We start from the raw sequence: 22,281 nt of genomic DNA on the forward strand, positions 1-22,281 counted from the left end.
AGTCCATAGTGGATCTAACATAATAGTGAGAGTCCAGTCCATAGTGGATCTAACATAATAGTGTGAGAGTCTAGTCCATAGTGGATCTAACATAATAGTGAGAGTCCAGTCCATAGTGGATCTAACATATAGTGAGAGTCCAGTCCATAGTGTATCTAACATATAGTGAGAGTCCAGTCCATAGTGGATCTAACATAATAGTGAGAGTGCAGTCCATAGTGGATCTAACATAATAGTGAGAGTCCAGTCCATAGTGGACCTAACATAATAGTGAGAGTCCAGTCCATAGTGGACCTAACATAATAGTGAGAGTCCAGTCTATAGTGGATCTAACATAATAGTGAGAGTCCAGTCCATGGTGGATCTAACACAATAGTGAGAGTCCAGTCCATAGTGGACCTAACATAATAGTGAGAGTCCAGTCTATAGTGGATCTAACATAATAGTGAGAGTCCAGTCCATAGTGGACCTAACATAATAGTGAGAGTCCAGTCTATAGTGGATCTAACATAATAGCGAGAGTCCAGTCCATAGTGGATCTAACATATAGTGAGAGTCCAGTCCATAGTGTATCTAACATATAGTGAGAGTCCAGTCCATAGTGGATCTAACATAATAGTGAGAGTGCAGTCCATAGTGGATCTAACATAATAGTGAGAGTCCAGTCCATAGTGGACCTAACATAATAGTGAGAGTCCAGTCCATAGTGGACCTAACATAATAGTGAGAGTCAGTCTATAGTGGATCTAACATAATAGTGAGAGTCCAGTCCATGGTGGATCTAACACAATAGTGAGAGTCCAGTCCATAGTGGACCTAACATAATAGTGAGAGTCCAGTCTATAGTGGATCTAACATAATAGTGAGAGTCCAGTCCATAGTGGACCTAACATAATAGTGAGAGTCCAGTCCATAGTGGATCTAACACAATAGTGAGAGTCCAGTCCATAGTGTACCTAACATAATAGTGAGAGTCCAGTCTATAGTGGATCTAACATAATAGTGAGAGTCCAGTCCATAGTGGACCTAACATAATAGTGAGAGTCCAGTCCATAGTGGATCTAACATAATAGTGAGAGAGTCTAGTCCATAGTGGCTCTAGCATAATAGTGAGAGTCCAGTCCATAGTGGATCTAACATAATAGTGAGAGTCCAGTCCATAGTGGATCTAACATAATAGTGAGAGTCCAGTCCATAGTGGATCTAACATAATAGTGACAGAGTCTAGTCCATAGTGGCTCTAGCATAATAGTGAGAGTCCAGTCCATAGTGGATCTAACATAATAGTGAGAGTCCAGTCCATAGTGGATCTAACATAATAGTGAGAGAGTCTAGTCCATAGTGGCTCTAGCATAATAGTGAGAGTCCAGTCCATAGTGGATCTAACATAATAGTGAGAGTCCAGTCCATATAGGATCTAACATAATAGTGAGAGAGTCCAGTCCATAGTGGATCTAACATAATAGTGAGAGTCCAGTCCATAGTGGATCTAACATAATAGTGAGAGTCCAGTCCATAGTGGATCTAACATAATAGTGAGAGTCCAGTCCATAGTGGATCTAACATAATAGTGAGAGTCCAGTCCATAGTGGGGCCAGCAGGAGACCATCCCGAGCGGAGACAGGTCAATTAATTTCCACATATTGAGATCTATTACTTAAATAACTACTTAACCACTGTTGTGAAACAGCTCTTATGTCATAGTTTTCCATTTTTTGCAGAAGTAAGGAATGATCGATTGAGTAACTTTAAATGTATAAAATATAAAACAGGACATACGCCAGCTAAGCGACGTGTCTACTTGGCGGCCATCTTTGTGGGGGCAAAACTCCAAGCAATGCACGTACTGTATGTTAGAATGAATTATAACGTGCTCATTTCTTAACCGATTTCCATGCAGTTAACTTCAATGCCGACTTCCAGACATGTGCTGTTAATACGCATTTTGTTTGGTTTTAAGGTTACCCCTGGCGTTCTTGTTTAAATTGGCGCGGCCCATCTAACTATTAATATCTCGGCGGAATACCGCCAAGACACCGTAGAAGAAGAGGGAATACAACGAAGAAGACGACCAACATGGCGGTACCGGTAGGAAGGTCTGTCGTGTTTGTGACAGGAAACGGAAAAAAACTTGAAGAGGTAAGCGAAATTCCATTATTCGGGATGTAGCCATGTGCAGCTTTCTTTCCGGAGGTGTAGAAAATGTAATACATTAAAGCGCGTTTAACCGTTCATTCGAGACGCCTGCTGGTCAACCCAAAAGAAGGAGGAACGCTCTCAAGGCGTACTAATCAATTGCCGATGTTGTTTTGGTTCTGCAGGTGATTCAGATTCTGGGCGACACCTTTCCCTACAAACTCATCTCAAAGAAGATTGACTGTAAGTAAGAGTTATTACCACTCTTATTAAACCATGAAATATCACGTAACCACTTATTTTGCTAGTGCCTGAATACCAAGGGGAGCCAGATGAAATTTCTATTCATAAGTGCAAGGCGGCTGCGCAGCAGGTACACTTGTTTCTTTATATCATATTAAAACGGAAATAGAAATACAAAAAGTGCTCTGTCTGTCTGTGTTTGTTTAGATTGATGGCCCGGTCATCGTGGAGGACACCTGTCTGTGTTTCAAGGCACTGGGAGGCTTGCCTGGCCCTTACATGTTAGTTTTACCACTCTGATTACAAAAAGGAGCCATAGTGCCCATTAACACAGTGTTTTTCAACCACTGTGCCGCGGCACACTAGTGTACCGTGAGATATTGTTTGGTGTACCATGGAAGATTATGCAATTTCACCTAATTGGGTTAAAAATATTTTTTGCAAACCAGTAATTATAATCCGCAAATGTGCCGTTGTTGAGTGTCGGTGCTGTCTAGAGCTCGGCAGACTAACCGTGTAATACTCTTCCATATCAGTGGGTGGCAGCAGGTAGCTAATTGCTTTGTAAGTGTCAGGAACGATGATGGTGGTTTGCAGGTGTAAAGGTGTCTAATGCTTAAACCAAAAATAAACAAAAGGCGAGTGCCGCTAAAAAAAAGGCATTGAAGCTTAGAGATGGCTATGCAAAACGAAGCTAATACTGAACTGGCTCCAAAGTAAACAAAAACAGAATGCTGAACGACAACAAATACTTACAGCGTGTGGAGCAGCAGACGGCGTTCACAAAGTACATCCGCACATGACATGACAATCAACACCAAAATAGGAGCGCAAGACAAGAACTAAAAGACTACACACAGGAAAACACCAATAAACTCAAAATAAGTCAGGGCGTGATGTGACAGGTCGAGACAGTACACATACTTTGAGACAACAGCTATAGTGATGCATGGTTGGTTATGGTTTGAATTAATATCCAACAATTGCGAGAACAACTTTTTACTGTCAATATCGGCTGCTGAGTTTCATTTTTTGATGTTTTCTGCTGGTGGTGTGCCTCGGGATTTTTTCAATGGAAAAAAATGTGCCTTGGCTCAGAAAAGGTTGAAAAACACTGCATTAACACATTCTCTTTGTGTTTTTTGCTCCTAAAAACTAATCTGGCAGGCTATCAATTAGTTTTTGAGTGATGTGTATTTGGAACGCCCACTTTCCATCGCCAGACTCGATGTGCCACTCCCTCTTGGTGTGACGTCATCTACAGAATTAGAGCCCATTTCCCCGCATTGACAGTGTGTCCATTATGTCAAAAGTAATATGGTTAAAAATTCGAGCAAAAATAAATATAAAAGAATCACAGTATAGATCATAGCCTGCTGTTTCAGCATTTCCTAAACATCTTGAGGAAAACATCAGTAGAAGAGGACGCAAAACAGAACTTATATATAGACTTATATTCTTTTTGTACACCAGGTTTTCTCTTCTTTCTGCGTCTTTGGTTCTGACTTAGTCTTTCCTCTCCTGATTTTAGGGATAGCTTTTGGCTTGAGTCTTTTCAAAAAGTTCCATTCAAACTCAGACTAAAAAAAATGTCTTTGAAGGCAGAATCATTAAAATGTCCGCCGCAAATTACACTCATCATTTGGTCAGTTTGATAGGAGAGGGCCAGACTTTTCTTGTATTACAATCATTTGGAAATGTACGCAGGCTTTAGTTCAGGGGTGCTCATTACATACCTGCCAACTTTTGAAATCAGAAAAACCTAGTAGCCAGGATCCAGGGGCCGCAGGCCCCGGTAGGTCCAGGACAAAGTCCTGGTGGGGGGTTCCCCGACGCAAAATGATTATTAGCATTCAGACAGGTTAAAATGTTGCTAAAACCATCACTTTTCTATCAGTCACAGTGACTTTTCAAAATTATCGGTGCTGCCGTCAGTCGACGTGCTAAATGGTTCCGTCTTCATGACATCGGCGATACTTTTTGAGGATTCTGTTCCAAGACACTGAATAATGTTTGATGTTTTGGTTCGACCACATCCATATTTTTTGGCGATTTTCGAGTCGGGAAACATTTTCCGAAATAACTGTCCCAAGTGATCAGCCAGTGCGATTGGAAGTCCATGCTCAATTATTGCCTCCGTAAATAAAACTTCGGCATTTATCACATCCAAAGAATCTGTTTGGGCGACGAAAAACGTTGAAAGTTTTCCACTTGTATCGCTAGCAACGGCATTAGACTTGTGTTTTTTTGTCCCAACGTGGTCTTTTACATCGCTAATTCCTCCGTGTCCGATCGAAAAATCTTGTCTGCACAAGGTGCAATTCGCGTAGTTTTCACCCTTTTTGGAACGGATAATTATTCCCGGATAGGCTTTTGAATATTCTTCACGGAATGACTGCAGTTTTCTTTTCGGTTTAAGACTCGTTTGCGATTTTTCTCCGGCTGATTCCATGATCGTTCGCTCGTTTGGAAACAATGGCAACTGGTGCCTCGTGCTTGGCAGCGGTGCTATAAATAGCCTCGCGCATGGCATTCGGAATGGCTCGATAGGAAGTTACGGGAAGCAGTGTCGATTGTCATTGTTGTTACGCAATTTCGTGAATAAAACATTAAAAAAAAATTCTTTTTTAAATTAATTAAAAACCGTATTTTTTATCACTGCAACCGTACTAATTACGGGAAAACCGGAGTAGTTGGCAGGTATGTCATTACGTCGATCGCGAGCTACCGGTCGATCTCGGAGGGTGTGTCAGTCGATCACCAGCCAGGCATTAAAAAAATAGTCCTAAAAATGAGCGATCATAAATCTTCACTATGACGTCACTTTCGTCACTTGATTGACATTCACGGCACCCGAGGGTCTTCTGAGATGACGCTGGCTGCTGCCAGCTCATTAAAATTACAGACTAGAAGGCGAGAAACACTTTATTTCAACAGACTCTGGCGCCGTACCTGTCGTCAAAACTCCAAAGACCGACTGCACAGTTGCATAGTTGCGCTAACAAAATAAGAGTCTCAGAAAGCTGGCGTGCACAAGCTAGCAAGCTACAGAGTTTGCCGACAATGTATTTCTTGTAAAGTGTATACAAAGGAGTACGGAAGCTGGACAAATAAGATGCCAAAAAGCAACCACTTTCATGTGGTATTGGACAGAAAGGAGGACTTTTTTTCTCCTCCATTCGAAAATGCGGACGTTATCAGCACCACTGTCCAATCAATGCAAGTCATCAGAATCAGGTAATACACCAACTTATATTCTTGTCTTCATGAAAGAAAGGAATCTATATGTGTTAAACATGCTTGTATTATCTTTTAACACCTTTAACTTATTAACGATATTAACTATATGTGTTAAACATGCTTGTATTATCTTTAAACACCTTTAACTTGTTAACAATATTAACTATATGTGTTAAACATGCTTGTATTATCATTAAACACCTTTAACTTGTTAACAATATTAACTATATGTGTTAAACATGCTTGTATTATCTTTAAACACCTTTAAATTTTAACAATATTAACTATATGTATTAAATATACTTGTATTATCATTAAACACCTTTAACTTTTAACAATATTAACTATATGTGTTAAACATGCTTGCATTATCATTAAACACCTTTTAACTTGTTAACAAAAACATATATTTCATAAATAAGTAAATATAAATTATATATATGAATGAGGTAGATCCCCACGACTTGATCAATTGAAAAGTTGCTCGCCTGCAGAAAAAGTGTGAGCACCCCTGCTTTAGTTGTATTCTTACAACCTGCAACAGTGCATCTGGCAGACATATTTGATCCTTCTTCAAATTCTGTGTGAAAATCGTGATTCGGGATGAAGATGCTACCTAATCACAAACTACGTAATGTGAAATTGCCTCCAGTAGGTAAAAATGGGCGTTTCAAAATGTGCTTAAACTCAAAAAGTAAAATCACTACTGTGTCTATTTTTACGTCCGGAACTGTAAAATAAATGTGGATTTTGTCATTAGAGGGCCCCAGGAAGCTTTAAGTAACCTAAATGTCATTGTTTTACAGAAAGTGGTTCCTAGATCAACTCAAGCCAGAAGGTCAGTACTAGAAAATCAGGATGTTCCTTTGTAATTAAATGACCTGTGTTCTATTTAAAGGCTTGTACAAACTCCTGGCCGGATTTGAGGATAAGTCCGCGTGGGCCCTCTGCACCTTTGCTTTCACGCCCGGAAAAGACAAACCAGTGGAGCTCTTCAGAGGAATTACTCAGGTGACACAATTTCTCTTGACAGTTCTTCACAAGTGTTAAAGGGTTTTGTCTCGATCTAATGTGATTAGTCTTTTTAGGGGCACATTGTGGAACCAAGAGGACCACGAGACTTTGGATGGGATCCCTGTTTCCAACCAGAGGGCTATGACAAAACGTAAGGGGGATTTTTGTGTTTTGTTGCTATGTATCACTAGGGGGAGCCAGAGATTAAGGGCGTACTGGTCCAGGCTATCTGTACTGTCCTGCTTTAACACTGTAAAGTCAAGCCAAGCATTCTTTACTTCTCCACTCACCTCTATTCTGCTGTATTGCTGCAATTTCTCTGACTTGGTAGAGTTATAAATGGGGTCTTTCTGAGCTTTTGTGCTAGTTTCTAATTAATTACAATAATCAAATGAGGCAGGAATGTAGTTTTGGGTTAGCAAGCGTGTTGGTTTTATGTTTCATTTCGATTAGGGTTTTCCCGATACCAATATTTTTTTACCGGTAGTACAATATACAGTACAGGCCAAAAGTTTGGACACACCTTCTCATTCAATGGGTTTTTTTAATTTTCATGACTATTTACATTGTAGATTGTCACTGAAGGCATCAAAACTATGAATGAACACATGTGGAGTTATGTACTTAACAAAAAAAGGTGAAATAACTGAAAACATGTTTTATATTCTAGTTTCTTCAAAATAGCCACCCTTTGCTCTGATTACTGCTTTGCACACTCTTTGCATTCTCTCGATGAGCTTCAAGAGGTAGTCACCTGAAAGGGTTTTCACTTCACAGGTGTCAAAGTTGTGATGCCTTCAGTGACAATCTACAATGTAAATAGTCATGAAAATAAAGAAAACGCATTGAATTGAAAAGGTGTGTCCAAACTTTTGGCCTGTACTGTGTAATAATAAAACATAATAAAAGTGACCAAATACAATTTAATTATTGTCTTAATTTTAACAGAAAATGTTACGATACATTAAACATATGCCTCCTATTGCACGCAAAGAACAATCTTAAAAGGTTAAAATAAAATTTAAAAGGCATACTGCGCTCGAAGAACATTTTACAAGTGTATTAAAAGCGTCATGATTGCTCATTTTGATCTGTGCTTTAAAAAAGATATATCCATCCATCTTCTTCCGCTTATCCGAGGTCGGGTCGCGGGGGCAGCAGCCTAAGCAGGGAAGCCCAGACTTCCCTCTCCCCAGCCACTTCGTCCAGCTCCTCCCGGGGGATCCCGAGGCGTTCCCAGGCCAGCCGGGAGACATAGTCTTCCCAGCGTGTCCTGGGTCTTCCCCGTGGCCTAAACACCTCCCGAGGGAGGCGATCGGGTGGCATCCTGACCAGATGCCCGAACCACCTCATCTGGCTCCTCTCGATGTGGAGGAGCAGCGGCTTTACTTTGAGCTCCCCCCGGATGACAGAGCTTCTCACCCTATCTCTAAGGGAGAGCCCTGCCACCCGGCGGAGGAAACTCATTTCGGCCGCTTGTACCCGTGATCTTGTCCTTTCGGTCATAACCCAAAGCTCATGACCATAGGTGAGGATGGGAACGTAGATCGACCGGTAAATTGAGAGCTTTGCCTTCCGGCTCAGCTCCTTCTTCACCACAACGGATCGATACAGCGTCCGCATTACTGAAGATGCCGCACCGATCCGCCTGTCGATCTCACGATCCACTCTTCCCTCACTCGTGAACAAGACTCCGAGGTACTTGAACTCCTCCACTTGGGGCAGGGTCTGCTCCCCAACCCGAAGATAGCATTCCACCCTTTTCAAAATTAAATTACCATTGCTAAAAATAGATCAGTAAGAAATACAGCGGATAAAACACACGTTTGTTAAAGATAATACACAAATTGTAGGAATTTGTTACAAAATTCAGTAATTTCACTTGCATTAGTTTACGTTGAGGTGGGCGGTTTGGACTGCGCTAATTGGCAACAAGCCAACCAGCTGTGTGCGTCTGCGTATCTATATGTGCACAGCAGGGAAGCTGTTAACTATATCACCTGTCACTCCTAAAACTCCTTGTGCAGATTTGAAAGCTTCTTATTTAAATAAATGATAAATGATAAATGATAAATGGGTTGTACTTGTATAGCGCTTTTCTACCTTTAAGGTACTCAAAGCGCTTTGACACTACTTCCACATTTACCCATTCACACACACATTCACACACTGATGGAGGGAGCTGCCATGCAAGGCGCTAACCAGCACCCATCAGGAGCAAGGGTGAAGTGTCTTGCTCAGGACACAACAGACATGACGAGGTTGGTACTAGGTGGGGATTGAACCAGGGACCCTCGGGTTGCGCACGGCCACTCTCCCACTGTGCCACGCCGTCCCTGTTTGTGTTTACCTAAGTTTGAAGCAAAGATGGCAATGCTGTATTGACACATTTGGCAAGTCATGTTTTAAAGCACCGCTTGCAGAGCAACGCTTCTGTGTTAAAGCATCATGTTTATCGGTAGTTTTGAAGCCCAAATACCTCCTTCATGCACCCTCTTTATGAACTAGAGCAGGGGTGCTCATTACGTCGATCGCGAGCTACCGGTCGATCGTGGAGGGTGTGTCAGTCGATCACCAGCCAGTCATTAAAAAAATAGTCCTAAAAATGAGCGATCATAAATCTTCACTATGACGTCACTTTCGTCACTTGATTGACATTCACGGCACCCGAGGGTCTTCTGAGATGACGCTGGCTGCTGCCAGCTCATTAAAATTACCGACTGGAAGGCGAGAAACACTTTATTTCAACAGACTCTGGCGCCGTACCTGTCGTCAAAACTCCAAAGACCGACTGCACAGTTGCACAGTTGCGCTACCAAAATAAGAGTCTCAGAAAGCTGGCGTGCACAAGCTAGCAAGCTACGGAGTTTGCCGACAATGTATTTCTTGTAAAGTGTATACAAAGGAGTACGGAAGCTGGACAAATAAGATGCCAAAAACCAACCACTTTCATGTGGTATTGGACAGAAAGGAGGACTTTTTTTCTCCTCCATTCGAAAATGCGGATGTTATCATCACCACTGTCTGATTCCTATCAATGCAAGTCATCAGAATCAGGTAATACACCAACTTATATTCTTGTCTTCATGAAAGAAAGGAATCTATATGTGTTAAACGTGCTTGTATTATCTTTAAACACCTTTAACTTATTAACAATATTAACTATGTGTTAAACATGCTTGTATTATCTTTAAACACCTTTAAGTTGTTAACAATATTAACTATATGTATTAAACATTCTTGTATTATCATTAAACACCTTTAATTTTTTAACAATATTAACTTTATGTGTTAAACATGCTTGTATTATCTTTAAACACCTTTAACTTGTTAACAATATTAACTATATGTGTTAAACATGCTTGCATTATCATTAAACACCTTTAACTTGTTAACAAAAACATATATTTCATAAATAAGTAAATATAAATTATATATATGAATGAGGTAGATCCCCACGACTTGATCAATTGAAAAGTAGCTCGCCTGCAGAAAAAGTGTGAGCACCCCTGAACTAGAGGAATTGTTTTTTTTTGCCATTCTTCCTGACAGTGCTGCTTGTTTGTGCTTGTTGACACACTCAACATCATGCGCCTCAGCATGCGGCTGATAAAAAGTACCGGTATTTTTAAAAGGGGTATAGTATTGTTTTAACTCGATAGTACTTTAGTACCGGTATATCATACAACCTTGGTTTTATTATGAATTGTGTCGGTTAATAAGAATTTGCAAGGAGCTGTCTCATTCTTGTCATTCTGTGACTCCAACTCATCTTTGCATGAGTGGCATTGTTGTTTTTATGGAAAAAGCTTTTAGAATTACAAATTAACCTACCGGTACTTTTACTGCTTCTTCTCGTATTTGTTTTATTGTCACAAGCAAGACAAAGCCCCTTCCAAGAAGAGGGAGGGGCACCGCAGCATCAACTCGGGTGAAAAAAACAGTGTTTTCACCTTAGAGCAAGGATTAAGTCATTAAATGGATTTTGCTAAAATGAAGGCTTTGAATGGCATTAAAACCACGACATATGAGGTCCCGAGGCATTAAAAGAATTTAATACAATTGCAATAGGCGACAAAAAAGATTAAGCAAATCATCCTACCCATTTTTTCCAATTGGGAGGGGGGACTGCATTTCAACATGTTTTATATTTATGGAAGTGCAATTTTTGCTAACAAATATTAAGTCCATTCTGTTCTGATGTTTGTTTACTTAAGTTATTCACCTATTCCAATAGTACAAAATACTACAGTAATGAAAAATGTTTATTGCTGTTGAAAGGGTTACTTGCATTTTTATTATTTTATGTTATGATTACATTAGTGCCTAATTTGGCCACAATTTATTTTCAGTTATTTTTTAACTATACAACATTACTATTGTGAAATGCTTACAATTCTGTCTATACATCCAATTGTATGCTTTTGCCTGTATATAATAACGCTCTGCAGTTTGACACGGCCATTACATTTGTTTTAAGTTGCATTAAACTAGATATGCTGATACTTGCAGAAATCCTAACCTAGTCTCGAATAAATCTAGAAAAGTCGCTAAATGTGTTGCTGGTTACTTCTTATTTTTTTTGGACAAAACAAAATCTAGAGGGGTCTTAGTACTCGTTAAATATAGCGAAAACATTTCTAAATTGGCAACACATTCTCCGTCAGACCCCTGCAAATGAGTTGTGTTGCATCAGAGTTATATAGACATCTACTGTCCGGGGTTGGAACGACAAGCTACATTCACACACAGTCCCATTATAATGTGTTTATAAGCAATTCATGGCGGTTTGATTTTATCCACAAACGTTCGTCTCTTCCGGAGACATATAGTGACCGGCAGACTAATTCTTTGTCCTCCCACTAGGTGGCAGAAAGTACACAAATGTTTACTTTGTCAATTCTGTGCCTTAAGCAGTGATTCTCACTGTGGTATGTGTATCACTAGTGGTGCACAGGCTCCATCCAGTGGTATGCCAAATAATCGCTTGATTAAAGTACAGTGTTTTCTTTTCCTATATTCAAACTGTGTGTAATGTTACAGTGGCCAAATGATGAATTATACTTGTTAAATAAAACCTCTGTATTGTTTTCAATGAATACTTAAGCTTACTACGCTACTGTATTTTAATGTTATGGTGTTACTCGGAGGGACAAGTTTTTCCCGAGGTGGTACTTGGTGAAAAAGGAATCACTGCTCTAGCCTAATAAATGTGGGCCATCCATAGTTTTGTCATGTACATTATTTGTAACTCTATGATCCTTTTATTTCAAAATAAAACTGTAAATGGTAACAGGAAACAGGTATTGGAATATAGTTGTCGAAAAACAAATATTGTACATAAAATCCCTCTTTTTTTCCTCACATTCTCATGATTGCTTCCTCTTTTTTTGTGTCCAGCTACGCAGAGCTTCCCAAAGAAGTAAAGAACTCAATTTCTCACCGATACCGAGCCCTGGCGGCCATGTCGGAGCACTTCTCGCCGTACGGCAAGAAGAAGAGGGCGAACAATTGAATCGTCATGTTTGTTCATACAGTGGAACTTTGATTTAAGAACTTAATTGGTTCTTGAACAGGGTTCGTGAACCAAAAAGTTTGGAAACTGAAGCAAATGTTTCCATAAAAAAACAATGTAAATATGAATAATGGGTTCCAGCCTCAACAAAAGTTCATATTTTAGTAAAAGTTTGTACACTTTGAACACAATATCAAGTGAAATACAGTACTGTATGTCAAACAAACATATCATGGGGTGATAACTATTTATTAACAAGCCAAAACAACTAATGACAAGCTGCGCCAACATGCGCACAGACATAAGTCAATTTGGTGCCCTCACAAACGATCAGAAATTCCCAAAAAATCCTTAACTTTACCAACCATATTGCTACAATAATAAACATGTAAAAAAGTAAATTCCACTTACATTAACATTGGCGAAGGAGGAGCTGACAAGAAAGGAGGGATGGGGAGAGGGGCTGTATGTGTGCTTTGGAAAAGGCCTCGCTGAATGAGAGGTAGCTTTTCTACGCTGTGAATTGAGTCTGCTTTGGCATATTTCTCCAGTCTCATCACAATTAAAAGTTACTGTGGTACGAAGCCTGCTTTGTTTATTCTTCCATACTTGCGAGTGCCATTAACGTACTCCTCACAAATCATATTATTTTCTTTTTTTTTTTAAATCCACTGCGAGTCCCTCCTTACCACGCTGGGGTGTTGTCTTTTTGGGACATATATTAAGTTAGCAAAATGGACCGAACTTGTCAAAAGGCGAAAAAAAACAACAGAAAAGCCCCACACAGTACCATAGTGTGACGTTGAGAGCTCCGCCTCTCTAAAAATCCTGCGCCCTGCTTTTTGTCTGCAGGCGTGACACAAAATGAAAAAAGCGATTGTACAGAGACATGGTTCGCACACGGAGGCATATTTAGCTTGATCTAAAAGTTCGCAAATCAAGGTTCCACTGTACATGACAGATCCTCTAAAGCAAATTAGCTTTTATATCATCTACTCATAATAAATGTCTCTTTGCTAATTTTTTTTAATAAACATGGCCGTTATTTCGAGTGACCTGAGATGTGAGGTTCTAGCTTCCAACATGGAGCATAAGTCATACGCAAGAAGCTCCAGATGATGAGAGCAGCAGATTGAGGCCGAGAATTGGCCAGGGAGGATGATGATAGTTCAGGATGGAGGGAGAATGGAGTCCAAACACAACATTAATAACAAATCAGGTTGGTTATTAAATGAACCATAAAGTCTACATGTGACTGGTAAATACCTCGAAGTGCCACACGTGCATCGGCTTCTTGAAACAAAAGGCCTTTATTTCGTCTTTGGAGGAGGGAAAAAATCTTTCAAAATTTGATAAAGATACAATTATCCTGATTGTGTCATGGTAACCACAAAAATAATAGGTAAAACTCCAAACTGGATGACTTTTGTCTTTGACTTTTGTCCATTGTATCGCACACAGAAATAAAATATAATAAATGGAATAACCAGTGTCAATATAATGTGTTACAGGGGAACTACACATTTTTTCGTTCAATCATTCAAAATCATGAGGGACAAGAAGACACGTCTCTTTATTTTTAGGATTCTAAAGATGATAAACGCTTGCAAGATGCGGCTTATGGGAGTCACCATTGTAGCCTTCAAAGCCCTCTAAAACTACTTCAACGTTTTATATACACACTGCAACATACATAAATACATTTAAAAAATGTATATCTATCATATATATATATATATATATATATATATATATATATATATATATATATATATATATATATATATATATATATACGTATACACAGTACGGGCCAAAAGTTTGGACACACATTCTCATTCACAACACAACTGATGGTCCCAACCCCATTGATAAAGCAAGAACTTCCACTAATCAACCCTGATAAGGCACACCTGTGAAGTTCATCCAGAGAATGCCAAGAGTGTGCAAAGCAGTAATCAGAGCAAATGGTGGCTAGTTTGAAGAAACTAGAATATAAAACCTGTTTTCAGTTATTTCACCTTTTTTTGTTAAGTACATAACTCCACATGTCTTCATTCATAGTTTTGATGCCTTCAGTGACAATCTACAATGTAAATAGTCATTCATATATATATATATATATATATATATATATATATATATATATATATATATATATATATATATATATACATATATACACATTTGTAGTGACAGACACGTTCATAACAACATGTAATATGTTCAATATTTACCGTGTTTTGTCATTTTAAGCATTACCAGAACTTCTTTCCTCAGCGCATTTATTATTTCCGTTCCCATTGCAACGCACTTCCGACAACAAATGTGTGTTCCAACTTCTGGAAACAAACGCATGTGTGTGTTCTAATCATGGCAAACTTGGTAACAGACAATGGAAACGACTATTTTTGGACAAATTAGTATTCACAACCTTATCTTTTTGAAGCTGAATATACAGAGGATGAACTACCGCTTATAGAAGCGAGCACGAAGGAAGGGGGAAACGTTGGAGCGGACAGAAACCGAGAGTGCCAAGACCGGCATGACTTGATGCTGCAAATGTGGAATTTGAGCTAAACTACAGTATGCCGACATAAATGGCATGTTTACCCAAAATCAACTGGAAAAAAACGTCCCCGTCCAGCTTGACCAAACAGACAACTGTCCATTGAGTGAGTCACTATTATATTGATCGTGATACACATCATGCTAGGTATGACAACTACAGTATATACACTGTCTGGCTAGCTGTGTATAAACAAAACATAAAATGTGGGCTAATACTTTACAGTATTATTGTGTTGTGCATTACAAACACGCTTTGTGTCGTATAGTGTTGTACATTACAAACTCAAAAGTGATTCGGGTGCTGACGCAAAAGCTAGCTTACGGCTTATACCGTGGCATGCCGTCGCAAGGTGATGATTTATTATTGTTGCTACAGCTTGTTTATTATACAGGTTACGAAACGTAAATGAAGTATTGTTGGCGGTTTTTGGATGCATTTTAAAGTGATTTAGAGGCAGAATGAATTGTTCCCATTAGCTGCATGGCTCGCCACCAAGAATGATCCGATTTTTCCAAATTAGAATGCAAAAAAATAATAAAAAGCCTTTAATCTTCCTGTCTCTCATAAGGATTGTGAACGATAGGCAAAATCCCCCAAAAAAGTGCAGTTCCCCCTTGAACGCTGTGGCACAAAATGTTCTAAAAACAGGAAAAGGATGATTTTTTTAGGAGGTTTCCAGGTGGCTTCCAGGAGACTAGACAAATATTTGCATTTATGAGACATACCTGACTCACTCCTGCTGCTTCAAATTGAAACCTCCAGATGCTCCTGTGTCACATTTTAGGAATAACAGGAAGAAAAGGGTTACTTTGTTCTGCATACCAAACCAGTGACTGCTGGGTTTTATTTTGAAACACCCATGAATGAAATTCAAACTCCTCTCCATGTTTTTTTAAAGGTAACAAACTAGTGATTGATGGAAGAGTTGACCTCAAACACATTTACACGGGTATTTGTGGACTAAGTCGAGTCTTTCTAAGGACATCCTGAGCTCTATGGCTGGGACTTAAGTGTTTCTGGACGTTAAATTAACCGTTTGTTTTTTAAACGATCCTAGTAGGAAAGTCTGTGCAAAATATTAGATATTTTAAAAAAATGGTTCGATGATACACATCTCCAGCATATGCTGAAGTTGTGTCCTTATGATTCATGCACTAGAACAGGGGTGTCAAACTTGTTCTCATTGAGGGCCACATCGTTATGGCTGCCCTCAGGGGGGCCGCTTGTAACAGATAATAATGTATAAATATGGATGTATAAGGATTCGCTCCATGATATTGTTACACAGTTGCCTATGCAATTTTTTTAAAAGGAAAATTGTAAATTAAAAAAAACCTCTCGATTTTGTGATTAAAAAAAAACTGGCAACTCAGTTGCCAGAATTTTAGCGTACAATTTACGTTTGTTTTTGTTTTTTTCCCAGCATATTACTGTAAATGAAAAAAACGTGCCCCTGTTTTTTACAGTACAATTGTGGCTACTGAGCTGCCGGTTTTTTTTATACTGTAAAATCTGTGGTTGTTTATTTTAAACAGCGTATTACTGTAAATGAAAAAATGGTAACTCTGTTTTTTACAGTAAAATTTTGCTGTACAATTTGATGGATAATTTGACGCAAATCCCTTAGGGGTGATGGACAAATGAGCAGCGCCTGAAGAGCTGCAGCCTGCCTCTGCAGCCCCCACTCCCTCCCCTTTGTTGCAAGTCTTGAGATGTTGACATATGTACAGTATATGCATACTTGCCAACCCTCCCGAATTTTCCGGGAGACTCCCGAAATTCAGCACCTCTCCCGAAAACCTCCCGGGACAAATATTCTCCCGAAAATCTCCCGATTTTCAGCCGGAGCTGGAAGCCACGCCCCCTCCAGCTCCATGCGGACCTGAGTGAGGACAGCCTTTTTTCATGACGGGAGGACAACAGGGTGACAAGAACTAAATCATCCAGACTAGAGATAAATTGTATTATTATGTTTATCTTACCTAAAAATAAATATATTTATTAATTTAAAAAAAAAAAAAACTAAATACATTTTTACTATATTTTGCTAAAAACATCAAAATTAATTGTATTTTTATTTGTATTTTTTCGTGACTCCTTATTACATTCAGCCATAGAATTATACATTAAAATAAACATATTTGAAATAATTGATTTTAAATGATCATAATAATTCATTTAAAATTACCATATTTCATTATTAAAATAATTGCTTGTTTATCAACAACTTTAGCATTTTATTCATTACATTTTGAAACTCTCAGAAGCCAAGTTATGTTACATTCCTTAATATTTATTTATGCAAGTTTGAAGTATCAATTATCTAAACACAGTTTTGTTTGCATATTTTCAGGATGTAGATATCTATATATATATATCTATTAGAAATGCGCGGATAGGCAATTATTTCATCCGCAACCGCATCAGAAAGTCGTCAACCATCCGCAATCCACCCGATCTAACATTTGATCAGAACCGCATCCGCCCGCCATCCGCCCGCACCCGCCCGTTGTTATATATCTAATATAGACGATGCAAGGCATTAGTGAGGTTATAAAGCTTTTGCCTGTTAAAGAAAAGAGACTGATCCAATGCAGCATTCGCGTGCCACGCTATCACGACCCAGACGCACACCAGTGCGCAATCATATGGGAGCCGCGCTGAGCGCACTTCCAAGCGCGTCTCGCTGCCGGCGACGGCCGGGTATATGGGCCCGACGCTCCAGCGCCATCCATTTTCAGGGCTAGTTGATTCGGCAGGTGGGTTGTTACACACTCCTTAGCGGGTTCCAACTTCCATGGCCACCGTCCTGCTGTCTATATCAACCAGGGTGAGCCCCACCCCTTTCGTGAGCGCACTGCGCGCGGAGTGACCCCTGTTACGAGCCCCCGGCCACGGGGGTGGCGGGCAGGTAAGCTGCTTACCTGCTGCGCGTGACGCCGGCCGCGGCGAAGGCGGACGAGGCGGGGTGTCGGTGCGGTGGGCGCGGTGGTGACCCTGGACGTGCGTCGGGCCCTTCTCGTGGATCGCCTCAGCTACGGCTCCCGGTGGGGCCCTCTCGGGGGAAGGGGCATCGGTCCCGGACCCCGGCGAGGCGTCGGGGGCCTTCTCCGCTCCGTAAAAGTGTCCATCTCTTTTTTTTTTTTCTTTTGTTGTGGCATATGCTGCAGGTGCCTGCTCGTTTTTCGTATGTGGGTAACAACATTTAACTATGTATATATATTTCCGAATTGGTTTAACTGCCACCCGCCTGAATCTATTTAAAATCTAATTTTTTTAAATTTCAATCGCCCGACCCGACCCGACCCGCTGATAAAATCTAATTTTTTAAAATTTCATCCGCCCGATTCGCGGATAATCCGCGGACTCCGCGGTTGTGCCCGCAAACCGCGCATCTCTAATATCTATATATCTATATATATATATATAAATATATATATATATATATGTATGAAATACTTGACTTGGTGAATTCTAGCTGTCAATATACTCCTCCCCTCTTAACCACGCCCCCAACCACGCCCCGCCCCACCCCCGACCACGCCCCCACCACCCACCTCCCGAAATCGGAGGTCTCAAGGTTGGCAAGTATGAGTATATGTGCTTTGCTATGGAGGTTTTTTCCCACTCCAGACTGGGCCCCCTTCGGAGCCCAGTCAAGATTGTATTTTTTTTTACTCATCCTTCCCCAGCGTTTACCTTTTTCACATCTTTTACAGGGCGCCTAGTGGCGAGCCATCAGCGTTCCCGTTCTGTAACCCTGTACACTGTTTGTTTGTCTCATCTTTAACGGGTTTGTGCTGAAAACAAAGTTTTGTTGTACTTGCAATGACATTAAAGACCTACCTACCTACCTAAGTCAAGCTATTTAAGTATTCTTATTTTATTTTAACAAAATATGTTTGGAATGTATGTTAAAAATGTTTGGTGCATTATTAGATATTACTGTTTAAAAGATATGCAAAACATGTATTTGTATTCGTTGAAGTCAAAATGGAGGTCGAAAGAAATTTTAAAGTACTTTTGACGAATATTATTTTGAGGTTTTTTTTTCTTTCAGTTTACCAGGCCTGCCTTGAGTTTTGACACCAGTGCACTAGAACAAAAGCGGAATAACAGGTGTACACTCTTTATGGGGCGGCGTGGCTAAGATAGTAGCGCAGCCGGATAGAAACTTGAGGGTTCCTGGTTCGAATCCAGCTACCGCCATACTCACTGCCCTTGTGTCCTTGGGCAAGACACTTCACTCGTGGCTTGAATCTAGACTCAGCCCAGCCTCCAAAACTCTTGTAATTTTAGGTAGTGACTTAAAAACTAGGGACATGATTTTTTGAGCAGTTTTTTTTATTTAAAAATTAAACCCACAATAAATGTAAGTCTTTCAACCACAATTTGAACTTAATCATAAATATATTTTAAATTACACCATTGAAAAAAAAAAATCTAAAAATTGTTTTAGGCGGTATTTTCATAAATTAGGCGTCAGGATTGGGGACAGCTACTTCTCAATAGAAAGTACCCTATAAATCAAGCCTGGGCAATTATTTTGACTCAGGGGGCCAAATTTAGAGAAAAAATGTGTCTGGGGGCTGGTATATAACACTAATACAAAACCTTTGAATGCTAAAAACGTTATGACAGACGGCCTTAAAAAACGGAATGGAATGGTTTTATTTTTTTACTGAATGAGACACCCAGAATGTACAAGAAAATAAAGAATGTGGGTTTTACAATATTAACTATGAAGGATAAAACACTGAATATTGACAACATATGAACGTCACACCCCATTTTGATTGACATATTTTACAATCAAGCGAAACGCAACAAACAGCGAAATATGAACGCGAAAAAACTAACAAAAAAAACACCAACAATCTAATATATCTGATATATCACTAAGCTTTAGAATTTTGTTGTAAAAATCTCCTTCCGCGTCTGTCCCCAACACCCGCATTTCAGGCTGGTCGCTCTGGAAACACTCTGTGGAAACGCTCCCCACCCACACTGCTTGGTGCCTCATCTGAGCTGCTGTGATTTACATTACCATAGTAACTAATTAGATTACCATAGTGACTAGTATATCATGCAAAAGCGCAGATTCCAACCATTGAAATACTTTGTATAGTTCAAGACTTACGGTCATTTGAAAACATCACTGCACATCATAATGGCAGCTACAGTTTCCACCTTAAAAGATATAAAAAAATTATTTGGGAATGTCTGGTGAGCCAGATTGAAAATCTTAACGGGTCGCACCAGACCTTACTTTTCCCAGGTCTGCTATAAATTATGATTTTGTATTTAGTTATCGTAACACTATTTCAGTTAATGCCGTGGGTTTACACAGATCATAATATAATCTCAGTAAAAATCCATGTCTATATACTTAATTGTTCTGTTGAACCCCTTTTTTAGTAATGGAACAGCACTTTGAACTAATTCGGTAGAATGCCCCATAAACACATTACGTTTTTTTTGCTTTATCATAAAAAAACACCCCATAACCTATACAATTAAAACGGAAGATAAACATGTTCGAACAGTCAAATAAAATAATATGGGTTTTAAGTACTAATGGAACAGCACTTTGAACTAATTCGGTAAACACATTACTGTCTGAGCAACTAAGATAATCAATTGTGCACATTAAATCTACAGGATGTGCTCTCTTAGACAGAGAAATCGATCAATACTCGAAGCAATATATATACACTACCATTCAAAAGTTTGGGGTCACTCAAACAATTTTGTGTTTTCCATGAAAAGTCACACTTATTCACCACCTTATGTTGTGAAATGAATAGAAAATAGAGTCAAGACATTGACAAGGTTAGAAATAATGATTTGTATTTGAAATAAGATTTTTTTTTACATCAAACTTTGCTTTCGTCAAAGAATCCTCCATTTGCAGCAATCACAGCATTGCAGACCTTTGGCATTCTAGCTGTTAATTTGTTGAGGTAATCTGGAGAAATTGCACCCCACGCTTCTAGAAGCAGCTCCCACAAGTTGGATTGGTTGGATGGGCACTTCTTGCGTACCATGCGGTCAAGCTGTTCCCACAACAGCTCAATGGGGTTCAGATCTGGTGACTGCGCTGGCCACTCCATTACCGATAGAATATCAGCTGCCTGCTTCTTCTCTAAATAGTTCTTGCACAATTTGGAGGTGTGTTTTGGGTCATTGTCCTGTTGTAGGATGAAATTGGCTTCAATCAAGCGCTGTCCACTGGGTATGGCATGGCGTTGCAAAATAGAGTGATAGCCTTCCTTATTCAGAATCCCTTTTACTCTGTACAAATCTCCCACCTTACCAGCACCAAAGCAACCCCAGACCATCACATGACCTCCACCATGCTTAACAGATGGCGTCAGGCATTCTTCCAGCATCTTTTCAGTTGTTCTGCGTCTCACAAACGTTCTTCTTTGTGATCCAAACATCTCAAACTTGTATTCATCCATCCACAACACTTTTTTCCAGTCTTCCTCTGTCCAATGTCTGTTCTTTTGCCCATCTTAATATTTTTCTTTTATTGGCCAGTCTCAGATATGGCTTTTTCTTTGCCACTCTGCCATGAAGCCCAGAATCCCGCAGCCGCCTCTTCACTGTAGATGTTGACACTGGTGTTTTGCGGGTACTATTTAATGAAGGTGCCAGTTGGGGACCTGTGAGGCGTCTGTTTCTCAAACTAGAGACTCTAATGTACTTCTCTTCTTGCTCAGTTGTGCAACACGGCCTCCCACTTCTTTTTCTACTCTGGTTAGAGCCTGTTTGTGCTGTCCTCTGAAGGGAGTAGTACACACCGTTTTAGGAAATCTTCAATTTCTTAGCAATTTCTCGCATGGAATAGCCTTCATTTCTAAGAACAAGAATAGACTGTCGATTTTCGGATGAAAGTTCTCTTTTTCTGGCCATTTTGAGCGTTTAATTGACCCCACAAATGTGATGCTCCAGAAACTCAATCTGCTCAAAGGAAGGTCAGTTTTGCAGCTTCTGTAAAGAGCTAAACTGTTTTCAGATGTGTGAACATGATTGCACAAGGGTTTTCTAATCATCAATTAGCCTTCTGAGCCAATGAGCAAACACATTGTACCATTAGAACACTGGAGTGATAGTTGCTGGAAATGGACCTCTATACACCTATGTAGATATTGCACCAAAAACCAGACATTTGCAGCTAGAATAGTCATTTACCACATTAGCAATGTATAGAGTGTATTTCTTTAAAGTTAAGACTAGTTTAAAGTTATCTTCATTGAAAAGTACAGTGCTTTTCCTTCAAAAATAAGGACATTTCAATGTGACCCCAAACTTTTGAACGGCAGTGATATATATATATATATATATATATATATATATATATATATATTCTCCCCGTGCTCCTCCAGCCTTATTGATAGTTTAAAATTACATTTCTATTTTCTAGAACTTCAGTTGCACTTTCCTTCCGACTTAAAAACTTAGTACAAGCAAATGGTATTTATACAGTAGTCTAAGTGATATTGTACAAAAATATCATTTTGATTTCTGTGAAAACATCTCCTTCCCAAATAACTCC

At 39.5% G+C, this 22,281-nt stretch overlaps 2 protein-coding genes across 2 annotated transcripts in view; one reads left to right on the top strand and one right to left on the bottom strand.

Moving 5' to 3' along the window:
- The window catches only part of mettl13 (methyltransferase 13, eEF1A lysine and N-terminal methyltransferase), a 58,301-nt gene that overhangs the window by 18,189 nt on the left and 17,831 nt on the right, over positions 1-22,281 (bottom strand). The window lies entirely within an intron of this gene.
- Positions 1,939-12,732, top strand: itpa (inosine triphosphatase (nucleoside triphosphate pyrophosphatase)). Its single transcript, XM_061978233.2, has 8 exons — positions 1,939-2,139; positions 2,322-2,379; positions 2,445-2,509; positions 2,587-2,660; positions 6,426-6,457; positions 6,518-6,630; positions 6,708-6,784; positions 12,034-12,732. Exons 1-8 carry the CDS (start codon positions 2,077-2,079, stop codon positions 12,146-12,148), a joined length of 597 nt encoding a protein of 198 aa, XP_061834217.2. The 5' UTR covers positions 1,939-2,076; the 3' UTR covers positions 12,149-12,732.

The sequence above is a fragment of the Nerophis lumbriciformis genome, linkage group LG18 (assembly GCF_033978685.3).
Source record: "Nerophis lumbriciformis linkage group LG18, RoL_Nlum_v2.1, whole genome shotgun sequence".
NCBI classification, from domain to species: Eukaryota; Metazoa; Chordata; class Actinopteri; order Syngnathiformes; family Syngnathidae; genus Nerophis; species Nerophis lumbriciformis.

Coding starts and splice junctions, on each gene's coding strand:
- itpa (XM_061978233.2), top strand. CDS start 2,077: ATGGCGGTACCGGTAGGAAGGTCTGTCGTGTTTGTGACAGGAAACGGA. Junction 6,631..6,707: donor TCTTCAGAGGAATTACTCAG/GTGACACAATTT, acceptor TAGTCTTTTTAG/GGGCACATTGTGGAACCAAG. Junction 6,785..12,033: donor CCAGAGGGCTATGACAAAAC/GTAAGGGGGATT, acceptor TTTTGTGTCCAG/CTACGCAGAGCTTCCCAAAG.